Source organism: Phaethon lepturus, unplaced genomic scaffold (genome assembly GCF_000687285.1).
Source record: "Phaethon lepturus isolate BGI_N335 unplaced genomic scaffold, ASM68728v1 scaffold44004, whole genome shotgun sequence".
In the NCBI taxonomy this organism is placed as follows: Eukaryota; Metazoa; Chordata; class Aves; order Phaethontiformes; family Phaethontidae; genus Phaethon; species Phaethon lepturus.
The window spans coordinates 33175-45763 of record NW_010538133.1 but is presented as its reverse complement, the minus strand read 5'-3'; the positions used below and the strand labels follow the sequence as shown (position 1 = coordinate 45763).

The window sequence follows — 12589 nt, the reverse complement described above, 5'->3', positions numbered from 1 at the left end:
CGTTGCATCCTGGAGCAATTTATGGTGGATCAAAGTCAATAACAACAGAGAAGAAAACCCAAACTGCAGCTGACAGATGGCTAACCTATGCTGCCTGTAAAACACCGCTCACATTTGCCCCTCTGTTCTGTTTTAGCCTGCAAGGTCTCAAGGCACATCAGACTTGCTACATGTCTGAGTAGCAACTAGCGTATTTTGGGAGCAACCCAAGCAATAATAGCAACAACTGCATGGCTGAGTTGCTGCTGCTGGAGAAGTTCAAACAAAGGGAAATTCAGCTGGTTCCAAAGAGCATCATTTCACTCCACAGATTACTCCGGGGATAGTGGCATGAAAAGCTGCCATGAATTGTGTTGCTGTCTTAAGAGCGTCACATATATCTACCAAGAAGCACCCTGAAAAGTCAAGGAAAACTAGGCCACACAGAGACAAGCAGATTCTGAGTCTCTGATTAGGAAAATACAACCAGCACCATCTGCTGCCTCCACGGTCAATACAAGTAACTCCCTGAGATGCAAGACACACCCTTCCTCAAGGATAGGACAGTTGCACTTCCACCAAGATCTTCCCTTACAGAGAACACTTGAGGAACTGTAACTGGACTTAGTCAAAAAAGAAAAAAAAAAAAAAGAAGAAAATGGAAGAGATTTTCTCAGGAGAAAACGCCCCAGTTGTAATGTTAACAGCATTTCAAGCCTGAGCTACGATCAGAAAAGGAGTAAGATAAGAGTCCCACTGCCTGCAGGGGTGTTTTATATACGTGACAGGACTGTGGGCATGGTGTCACAGTCAGCCTTTGAGTATTCAAATAAAAAATCATCTTTGGGATTATTTTCGGAAAACAGCAGGCTTATTCATGGATTCAATTCACTTCCTTTCTGGCTCATCGCGGGACTTAAACTTTTCATTGTTCCTCTTCAGTAGACACCTAGGCACAGACAGATTTAGTCCTTCTTGGACACGTAGGAGCAAACACCTAAAATAGTAGCAATACTCTCAATTCACCAAGGAGTCCCAGGCAGAAAGGAGTGTACTATATTGGAAGCAAGCTTGAGGTGTTTATGAATCGTAATTATTTATTCATGAGTTATTTATGATTTCTCTGGCTTGAGCTCAAATTTTCTTTTAAAGAACTGTAGAAAAATTAAAACAAATCCCATCTTGAAACTATATTTTTGGATGAGTAAATGCCACCAACGCCACATGCATGTGCAAGAAGTTATTCTGAGATTTATCAATCACGTATAGTGACCATCCATAAATTATTCTCTTTAAATAATCTAGACTTGAGTAAATAGTTTTGTTGGTAAAATCATATGAAAACCTGCCCCCCACCTCGCTAGGAGACTTCTGTGAGCGGCTGATGTACTCCAGCTTCTGTTTTCTCTTGATGTTCTTTAAATTTTTGGCCACATCCTCTAGTCTCACCAAGCTATTCTTGGCAGAGGAACAGAGAGAAAAAGATGAGCTGGCTTTGCTCTGTTTCTGTGGCTATTCAACCATGGCACCAGCCAGGTGGGCTACTCTGCGCCCTCCTACAACCTGAGGCAACCTCAGGCAGCTTGAAGTTCCACCAAGGCATTACGTGCCAAGGTTTTTCAGATGGTACTAATGCAGAGTCCATCCTCGCCTCCTTTATGTAGAGGGGTTACGCTGGGTTCACAGCATGTACAAATTTCCATTAGGACAGCAATTTCCTTTTACAGCTGGTTTTAGCTGCCTTTGCCCTCTGCTCCTGCCCTTCTCTCTCCATTGGGAAACGCTGCTGTAGCACTTCACGGAGAAGTTCTGAGGATATGTCAACCTCCACAGATTTGCAAGATTCAGACTCTTTTTCCAATTTTTCCACGTTCAGCATTTCACTGATGTCACAGCATTTCGATTTCCATTTCCTACTCGCAAAACAATGCAGACCAACCCTTTCTCCTCCTTAGGGTGCAGATACAGGACTTGCTGCACAGCAGCCTCTACTTCCATAGACAGAAAAATGAGGTAGGATTAGCCTTGCTTGGAGGTCCAGGTAGAGCCTCTGCCTCCCAGATGAGCAGACTGGAGGTTAGGACTGGAGGTCCTAACCTAGAGCTGTGGCTGTACTTGGTGCATTTACCAATTTTACCTACTCACGTTGACCTGAGATCATGCGCAATTTTCAGGGGGACTGAGAAAGCATTTGCAGCAGGAGGGGCTCTCCCACCGGTGAGCAGCTGCGGGCTGCTCGGATGTGCGTCATGAAGACGCCAGCTCTACTCCACTCTGCCATTTGCAAAGAATGCTTTAGAGCAAGCCATTCTTCAGGCAGCCGAGAATGAGAAAGCTCTCCAGTGCTTTAAAATAAAACAAACAAACAAAAAGAAATGCAGATGAATCCCACAGAGAGCAGGAAGCAGTGCAAATATCTTCAGATATTCCTTTGTTCTCTCTGGGATTTCACGTGCACTAATCCGGAACATCTCTTCCGCTCTGCCCCAAACTGTGGCTGCAAATCACAGAGACAGGGAGAAACACGCAATTTACAAATTCAGTAACAGAAACAATCCTAAGAGTAGTAAGACTAATTATGGGTTAATTTCCCTTCAACATACCAGTTAGTGCTCTGGCCAAAACGAATAATCTTCATGAAAAGAGTAAAAGCTCAGTGAAAGGAACAGGTTTCGCTCATTCTTCATCTTTCTATATCGATGTACCAACCAGCTGCACCATTTCTCTAGAAACATTTTCTCTAAACGTATTTCCTCTTAATTTAAATGCTGTTGCACTTAAAATTGCAGATGAATGTACGCTGATTTCCCTCCAGCCAAACTCCACAGACTCCTGCTGCTTCACAGCTCAGCTGGCACTCTCAGCTCTGGCTTCCCCGCATTTGCACCGCTGTGTACCTTACCTGCCTCTGGGCCACAGCGCACCCTGCTCTTCGTGGTGAAAAAGGGAATCCGCTTTGTTTTAAATCCCTCGTCACTCCTGCGGGCCAAACAAAATGGTGACATGTGGAGAAAAGAGCTTGGATGGGGCAGTTGAGAACCCTGCTGGAGCTGCATGCCCAGGACACGACGCGGTGCGGAGTTTGGCCCCACTCAGGGCTGTGGGATTCGCAGCAAAGCTCTTACGGGTTTCTGTCTGCTTTTGAGAGGTGGGATTGAAACCTGCTGCGCAATCACAGAGCTACGGTTCGCCAACACTCGTCCAGGCCCAATGGTTTTCTCCTGGCAAATTAACAGAGCTCTGCAAGGCAGCGCTTTCATGTCCCGGAGCGAGAGCACTTGACCCTTGGCTTTATGGGTGTCAAGGTTAAGTAGGCTGTCAAAGAGCAAATTGAACAAGCTTCACGAGAAGCGCTAGAGAACCAACTTGCTGCCATACCCTGCTCTCACCAGAGTCTCTGACAAGATGACCCAACAACATGACTCTGGAAATGCACTGAGACATTCAAAACCCAATAATTTGTCTTTTGCAACTGACACAGCAACTCATAAGCACTCCAGAAAACTTGCTGGACAGGCACCCAAATGAGAAGATAGAAGTATGGCACAATTCAGTGCAGTTCTGGGGAAGGTAAGGGACCTTTAACTCTCTCTGTTAAACATCCCTACTGTAACTTCTAAATAGAAGATCACTTTTGTATTGGATGACCTTATTAATGTCAGTCTTCTCTATGAACTTGCAGCTGGTTACACTTCCATTTAAAAACCAAAGGTTTTTAATTTTTTCCAAAACAATACTCCCACGCTAACTACAAACTGCAGTCCAGCCAGATGGTTTATGGTTAAGACATGCTCCCAAGAAACTAGTATTTGTAGTGATGAACCACACAGGGGGTTAAAGAAATTTCTACATGCTCTGAAATTAAACTGCCATTATCAGTAATCTATCCACTTAATAAATGATATAGGGTGCTAAATGCTCAAAGAATCAGTAAAGGATAATTCGTCACTGTCACAGACACACAATATACTTAGAGACATGGTATGTGGATATCAATGCCTTCTATGCAGGTAATTAATTCACTACTGACACCCTTTGTATTACAGGAGGGTTCGGGTTTGCTATTATTTCTTCAGCTTTTGTTTTCTCAGACAAAATCTGAAAGAAACACTTACTTCCCAAGTTGGTTTTTTGAAAGATCCAGTGATTTAAGTTGTTTGCAATTCCACTTGTCTTGTGAAGGCAATGTAACTAACTGATTTCCCAGCAGCTTCAGGGACACCAAAGCCTACAAGAGGAATAGCCTAGAGTTAGAAGACAGAGTCCATTAAACACACAGAAAGAGGTTTTTTAGCGTGGCTATTAAATGACAGAAACATGAAGAAAGTACATCTTATTCATCAGAACGTCCTGTCCGTGCTACTTAGCATGCAAACATTTCCTTCTTGTTTCCAGCAAGTATATTTTCTGCACGAAGCAACACCACTATTAGTTCTGGGAGATTATTAGTCTACTTGCTGACAGATGCAATTGGAAACAACCCATATAAGAGGACATTTTACTTTTAGTGAGGAAACTTTTCCAACTGGAAAAGAACAGTATGATTTACCTACTGAGAAGTCTTATACGTGTGTGCAAGCTAAAGCCAGAGTGGACTTACACCTGTTGTGCATGCATAAAATCAATGTGCAAAATGTGAACCATCTCACACAATGAAAAACTTTAATTCCTTTGTTATTACATGTATATTAAAATGGAAAGGATTTATATTAATTTTCCAAGATTTATACAAGTTACCTATCTACTTTTTTTTCCTCACACTAGAGACAGGAATTTTAAAAACAAGCAGTGGAGCTGACTTGTACAGTTAACACCATACAGATAGGACTCAGCTGCAAATACCGTGAATAAGGTTAAACACAAGCCCTCCTTTAAATTTAAAGTGAAATATAAAAGAAACAAATGCAGTTCACATTCAGATTTGTAAAGGTTTTGCTCTTCCACCTGCCTTTAAAAATAATGTTAAGGTTTAAATGATAATTTTTATTTGACTGAAAATCCAATTTCCCACTGAAAAACAGTCTTCTGTGTAGAATTTCCAGCCAGGTTTATTCTCCAAGTCCCCCCATGAAAACAGAGGTAAGCAGAATGTCAGCTGAATTATCTCATGCCATAAATACGGCTGTATTAACGAATTATATCCCACGGAAATAATGTTTTACCAGCACAGACTTCAGCTTCAAGTGTGTTAACTGTTTTATGTGTTCCACATAATATAAAAGGTTTATGCCCCTTTTCATCAAGCAGGATTAACAATGTCTCACGAAGCCAGTCTGTTGGCCTTCCTCCCTGTTTCTCAGATTGGAAAAATATGAGGTATCCATGTGACATAGGCAATGGACAACCAGCAGTTGCTGGAATGGCAATTACCATGCAAAACGCTCCCTCTAGTGATGAGAGTGGGGCAGCACTTGGTGGGACTTGGGGAAGGTAAAGGGAAACAAACTCGCAGATGCGTAGAGCGAACCACTAGAGGAAAGGGTTGGAAAACCGTGGAAACTATAAAACCCTCCCTGCCACTCGCGTCTTGACAGCCAATGCTTTTATCATCATTAGTCTTCCACTGGCTCGAACCTCCCGTTGGAAGACCCAGCCCTCCCTCGGCGCCTGGTTGTCGAGCTCTCTCCAAGTATCAGCATGGGGCTGTTCAATGACAATGCTTCAGACTTCTCCCCCGAAACATCCCTGCGCAGGGGGCGGGAGAAAAGGGAGCCTACGTGTTCCAGAATTAGCACAAACTTTGTTCTGTGTGGTCTAGCGGGGGTGCTTCATTTTCAGTCAACCGTATCCATGTTACATGTCCCCCACAAACGCTGACAAAGGCCACTCTCCAGGAGAGCTGAGCGCCTGGTGAGATTATGTGCAATGCTTATGTGCCTGCTCCGTAGGGGGAAAATTAGTGACTTTCAACTGGCTGTGGCTCTTCATGACTGTAATTCTGGAGACCACTAGTCCTTGTCTTGCAATTGCCTCTTCTTTTTCATCTCTAACTTCTCAATTTTTGCTGACTTTCAGGAAGAGAATGGGTGCCTCCAGAAATGAGACAATGGCAGCAGCAGACAACTTCCTTCAAACCTATTGCTGCAGCATGCAAAAAGGGCTCTGGTGAGCTCGATTACACCAGAGGGGAGCAACTGCAGCATCCAGATGAGGCTGCCTCGGCCAGCTCGTGATGTGGAAAAGCTGACCAGAGTCTTACCTGAATACTTCCACCCAGAGAAGGTCAGGTTTCTTCAGGAGAAGCAAACTAGGCTAGAGAACTAAGACATGGCTTGGAGCACATATGGTTGGTTCCTTTAGAAGGCAACAGACAGGAAAGCTGAGAAGGCCTCTGCTTCTCTTAATACCACATTTCTGGTATATACATCATATCAGCAACTGTGAGCTGGTCATAGTCTTAAGACCCCTCCACAAACCAACCAAAGGACAGTGATAAACTACACATCCCACCAGCCTAGGTCAGAGACATGCTTTCAAGTCACAGGTCTCCTCTGCTTTCAGCTTTTCCCAGAGAGAAGACAGTTCACTGCTGTTCCTACATAATCATGTAATGTTTCCTACATTATATGTAGGAACGCGTTACTACCCATTTCTTCCCCTTCCCACATCTGCTTCTGGACAGGGTTGGAGCACGAGTGCAGCCCTGTTCACCAACAGAAACTCTACAGCTCAAGCCAGGGCTGATCTAGGCCTTCACCTGCTATTTGCTCACCACAATCTAGTCCTTGGGGGGCTGAAAATACCTGCTATTTATTTCTTTTATGAAGTTAAGGCTGAAGAGATATGGATAAGACCTGGCACTATTTAAGGCAGCCAAAGCTTGCTAACTTTGAAGAGAGACCATCAGCAGAGATTGCACTGACGTCTTTGCTGATACCCTGTGCTGGTGCCTTCACATCCCTCTGCAGCCTCTGAGCAGCAGCACCCAAAGAAATGTGCCCTTGAAGCACCATCTAGTGTTTAATATCTGTCATGGTAGCTCCCACCCACTGGGCTTATTTTTAGTGCATTCAGAAAAAACAAGTTTCAGAGACAATAGTCCATAGGATTCATTCTATTTCAGGAGAAATGCCAATTGAAAACAAATGGTTACCAGAAAGCAAAGCCAAATCTGCAGGGATCATTAAAAACAACTAAGGGAGTAAACAACCCTCATCACTCTTCCAGGCAGGAGCAACAGGCACCTTTGCAGCAGACTCCTGAGGTCCAAACTAGACATGGATATGAACAATCACTCCAGCACCCTTCCTGCAGAGGTGATCAGTGAAAATCATGAAACTTCTGCACAAAGATTTACCTCTGTTTCTATCTCCACAACCCTCAGTTTCACAATTTGGAAGGGTAGCTTGGAGGAAACCCCCAAGTTCTGCTTCATTTCATGTTGAAACCACATGAAACCACAATTTCTGAAGAATTTTTAAGCAAAACTATGGACCTCTGATGTCCATTGACAAGGATTATTTAATACGCACAAGCTTAAAGATCTGAGAGATGCCAACTAGTATTGTTTAGGGCATTCAAACACGCTATTTTCAGCATAGAAAGACTAATCCTTAATTACACAACACTGGTGTGCCAGATTAAGAAAAAACACAACTTTTTGTGAGGACACTTGAGTACATCTATATTTCAATGGTTGGAGCTTGAGCTACGAGGCAGTGGCTGTCTCCCAAATGGCGCTCGCAAAATTTGAAAATCACAGACATCCAAAGAGTTCCCAGAAGACCTGTGACAAACGCTAGATACCATATCACACTGGACGAGGGCCCGAATGTAGTCATTCAGGGACTTACAGGCTGCTCAGAAGCTCTGTGCAATTGCTGTGTTCATCAGCTCAAAACAGCAAGTAGTCTCCTACCTTAACCAGGCAGCCACTGCTATGACTTCGAGATCTGAGTAGGTATTAAGAGAAGTACTGTGAAGTAGGAAGAAATGACACTCACTTCAAGCTGGAAGAGTCCCGGTGGAACTTCTTTTAGTGAGTTCTCAGAAAAATCCACTTCTCTGAGGTGATTTTTCCAGAAAACAGTCAATGTATCAGGTAGGAATTCCAGTGAGTTTCTAGATGCTTTACAACATTTCTGGAAAACATAAAAGAAAAAACACCCATAGAATAGTAATCATCTCTTCAAATAATGAGGTAGATCATCTGTCACATGTTTAAGGCATTAATAAATTCATTCTAGGTGATCTCTTTCGATATTTTGATCTAGATAAATTATTGTGCATGCAGGCACATCAGAATTGCTGAGGAGATGCACTCCCTTAATTGATGGGCAAAGTCCTTGGTAGGCAAAAAGTATTTCAAAAGTTACTTTGAAAATTACCCCCATTTGCTTTTCAACCATAAACAAACACTTCACCAAAGTATACAGTTCTCCTGCTATCCCTGTAATAATGAGGAATAAAGTCACAGTGATGGGCGGATATAGATGCCCTAGTTAGCCACGGGTTTGGAAAAAGTTAACTTTGAATGAAGGCCAAGCATTCTGTAAAAATGATCCTAACAATACTTCTGCTCATATGAACTATAGAGAAAACAAATATATCCACATAAGACATGTTTCTAGAAATTTTCCACCAAGGCCATCAACATGGTTAGAACAGGGTAAAACCTCAGAAAGACTTGATCTGAGACCCATAAACTACATCAGGCAGGGGCACTCCTACCGAAACAGAACAGCCTTTTAGCCTAAGACATCTGACAGCTTTTTAAGCATCACAGTATATTTTTTTGCATTGTTTCAACAGCTTTTTCAGCCTCTGACTCTATCAGAGCAGTCCGACTTACCAAGGGGCAGGCCCAGGGATCTGGAAACGCTTTCAGCTGATTTCTGGAAACATTCAGTATGTTTAGGGACTTGAAGCAGTATAGAAAAACCGTTGGAAGTTCCACCAACCTGTTGTCAGAGACGTCAAAGTCCTGCAGCTTCCTTAAACCAATCCAATTAGTTGCTAGAAAACACGAAACATTGCGGACGTGGTGTAAGCATAACAGCAGTCTGACCCAACAAGATGCTGCATACTTTGCTAGGTAAGAGCCAAAGGATTTCACAAGTCCTAAAAAACAACCAGTTCTTTTCATCTACTTTGGACGAAATGAGAGATGCTAAGCATCTCTAGCTAATACTGTCTTTAAGTCATTATTGTAACAGTCTGGGGTTCTCCCGTACAGAGCAGGCCTTGGAATGTAAGCATAACACTGGACTGTACGTACTGTTTTCCTCGTCAAATAACTTCTCCATGTAGTTTTTGGAAGCGATGAGTTTTTTAAGGTTTTTAAGATGTAGGAATCCAGAAGGGAGAGTAGTGAGCCTGTTGCTGGATACGTCGACCTCAAGTAACCTGTGAGTACAGAAGATACTCAGTCAGGCATCAAGAAAATGCTAGCAAAGACTCCTGTTGCCATAGACATCTATTTTTCCGGGACAGCTTTAGATCTGAATGAAAGCAGCTGGAATGTGATCTCACAAGGCAAAGCAAAAAACCCTATTTAGAAAATTAACCCTTCCAGGGAGCAGACAGAAGTGGTCTGGATAGACAGCAGATCAGATAATTGATACCAGCCAGCAAATGTCAATCTGGGTCAGCTCAGGGCTTAGACTTAAAGGAGTGGGGCTCACCACAGCTGGAGAAAAGCAGAAGCAACATGAGACTATATGGGAATAGAAGTCCCTACAATTGTCCTGACAACTAACTTGGAAACACTGAGAATGCAAAAGGACAAATTTTAAGTTAAACCTTGCAGCAGACAGAAAATAAACCCAGAAGCTCCTGCATACGCTCTTCACTGACGCAGTTTCACACAAGCACAACTGACTCATTGGCACCTGCTCTCTGTGCGGGTTCAGTTTGCTGTAGGCATCTCGTGCACACACCTTGTACATATAATTTCATCAGATGACTGCACGCTGGGTAACTCCGTCAGCTGATTGTCAGCTAGGCTGAGCTTCCTGAGGTTTATCAGGCCCCATGGGATCACGGATGGAAGGGAGACCAGGCAGTTGCCAGAGAGATCAAGCTCCGTTATCTGACAGGAGATATCAATCAGCCAGTCCAGATCTACCCAGGGCAGTTTGAGGTTTGACCAGTTCACACACAAAGCCTGCGCATGTCAAAGAAAGACGAGAAAACCACGTTAGTAAAATCCCAATTGCTCTCGGCCTGTGTTACGCTGCCGGGAATCTGGTAGATCGGAGCACAGACCATAAACATTTTGCTCACTTTCCAATCTGCTTCTAGGAAATCAACTGACTCAGAGGTGAAATCATGCCTGGATATCACCAGCCCCCACCATATAGCTGCTCCATGATCTCACTCCAAAGACCATGAACAAGCGCAAGCAGGGGACTTGGACTTCTTCACCAGTCCACACACCAGCACCAGTGTGCCCCACGAAGGGTGGGCTGCCCTTGCCTGAAACCAGCACTCTCATCCAAGAGCTGGACAGACTCTAACGGCTTGTTCATCCAACAACGTGCAGTGAGTTTCCATGGGACTGGGCTCCCTGCCCCGCAAGACTCATTCACACCCTGAACTAGCAGCATGGTATGGACAGATCATGGAAACCATCTTAAACCAGACTCTGCAGTCTGAACCCCACTCTGTCTCTCGGACATGGTCTGCATTGCTGTTCAGATCTCCAGGGGACTCTGAACACCAACAGAGGCCAGGCAGGTCCAGAAGAACCTCTGTGGAGCAGTCAGCCTCTGAAACGCTGATGCATCATTGCTTGTGCATCTATAGAGATGACAGTGACAGATCTGCTGAGTGTGGTAATGACGTCTTAGGAGGAGACCTGTTGCTGGAATAATTAATATATGCCCAAGCACTGCTCTTCCATCTTAAACCTTCCAATTGCAAGCAGTCAAACTGTTCTGGGGAAGGTTTAGGTTTTGCAAAGGAACATCTGGAAAAGGCAAGGAAAGGCAAGCACCCTCCTGCAAAGCATTTCTAAACACTATAAATTTGCTCAGTATCATTTAGGAAGATATTTTAGTATCTGAGAGACATGATTTTGGCTCCTTTCTAGATAATGTTATGCTGCTTTTGACAGTAAGATGAGGAAGTAATTTTATCCTCTTTTGAAAAAAAAAACAGAAGTTGTTGTGAAAGGCATAACTACTTATTTCAGCTTCCAGCTTAGACAGAAGAAAACATGAATGCATAACCATCATCAATGCAAGTGAATCATAGAATCATTAAGGTTGAAAAAGACCTTTAAGATCATCAAGTCCAACTGTCAATCCAACACCACCATGCTCACTGAACCACGTCCTGCAGAAAACAACCCAAAGTTTCATTTTCAAGATCACCTCATTGTGTTCCAATGAGATTTATGTTCCAAAATACATATTTTTTAAATGTTAGTCCCAAAACGTTTTCATAAGCTAAGTGTTTTTGACATAACTCAGCCCAAAGACAGCCACAATGAAGTGATTGTTAATTCTCCACCAGGAGGCAGCAAGGACCCAACAGCAAATTTAATTTGCTTTCCAATTCTCAGTATTTAGAACTTAAGATTTTTAACTCCAAATTTAAAATTAAAAGGAATATATTTTGGGGAGAGAAAGAAAAGGGAAACAAAGATCTGTCTCAAATGCTTATTTGAGACGCAGAACTCCAAATAATAAAGATCACATAGTTCAAATGTCTAGGAGAATGGAAGAAAACGTGAGCACAAACAGTTGCACTTTTTAGAAATTGACTTTAGTTGTATTTAGTGTAGATATAGTGCTTTCCAAGTGTTCACTAGTGAAGCCTCAGGACAGACCTGCAAATATGAATGGAAATATTACACCTATTGTATCACTGGGGAAACCAAGGCAGAGAGCAGAAGCTGTTTGTCTAAAGCTACATTCACAGTCATGCCACAAGGCATCCATATTAAGCACAAGCCAGTAGCAACAAGAAATCAAATTAAGCAGCGTATCCACTGCTACTTCAAAATACTGTCCTGGTTTCAGCCAGGATGGAGCTGGTTTTCTTCGCAGAGGCTGGTGCGGGACTGTGTTTTGGATTTGGGATGAGAAGCTGTTGATAATGTGCTGATGTTTTGGGTTGCTGCTGAGCAGCCAAGGACAGTCCAGCTTCTTGTGCTGGCCTGCCAGCGAGCAGGCTGGGGGTGCACGGGGAGCTGGGAGGGGACACAGCCGGGACAGCTGACCCAGACTGGCCAAAGAGATATTCCCTACCATACGACGTCATGCCCAGTACATAAACTGGAGTTGGCCGGGGGGCGGAAATCGCTGCTCGGGGACGGGCTGTCGATCACGGGGTGGTGAGCAATTGCTGTATTGGGCATCACTTGTTCTTGTACATTCCTGTGTTGGTATTATCATTGTTGTTCCCTTCTTTCATTCTGTCCTATTAAACCGTGTTTATCTCAACCCACGAGTTTTGTTCCCAATTCTCTTCCCCGTCCCACTGCAGGAGGGGGAGTGAGCGAGCGGCTGCGTGGTGCTTAGTTGCCGGCTGGGGCTTAACCACGACAGTCCTTTTGAGGGCATGAGACTCTTAATCTCAGGGTCGTGGGTTCGAGCCCCACGTTGGGCGCCAAAAAGGCGCCAGGCATGACGTCGTATGGTAGGGAATATCTCTTTGGCCAGTC

General features: G+C 43.7%; 1 protein-coding gene across 1 annotated transcript in view; it reads right to left on the bottom strand.

Annotated features, from left to right (window-relative positions):
- LRRK1 (leucine-rich repeat kinase 1) overlaps positions 1 to 12589 on the bottom strand; it is a gene marked incomplete at its 3' end in the record, with an annotated part of 69090 nt that overhangs the window by 26649 nt on the left and 29852 nt on the right. The window contains exons 6-11 of the mRNA XM_010286669.1: positions 9858 to 10084; positions 9197 to 9324; positions 8771 to 8934; positions 7923 to 8060; positions 4095 to 4207; positions 2882 to 2958 (exon numbers count right to left, since the gene is read on the bottom strand). Coding sequence (XP_010284971.1) covers positions 2882 to 2958; positions 4095 to 4207; positions 7923 to 8060; positions 8771 to 8934; positions 9197 to 9324; positions 9858 to 10084 — 847 coding nt within the window. The remainder of the gene's footprint in view (positions 1 to 2881; positions 2959 to 4094; positions 4208 to 7922; positions 8061 to 8770; positions 8935 to 9196; positions 9325 to 9857; positions 10085 to 12589) is intronic.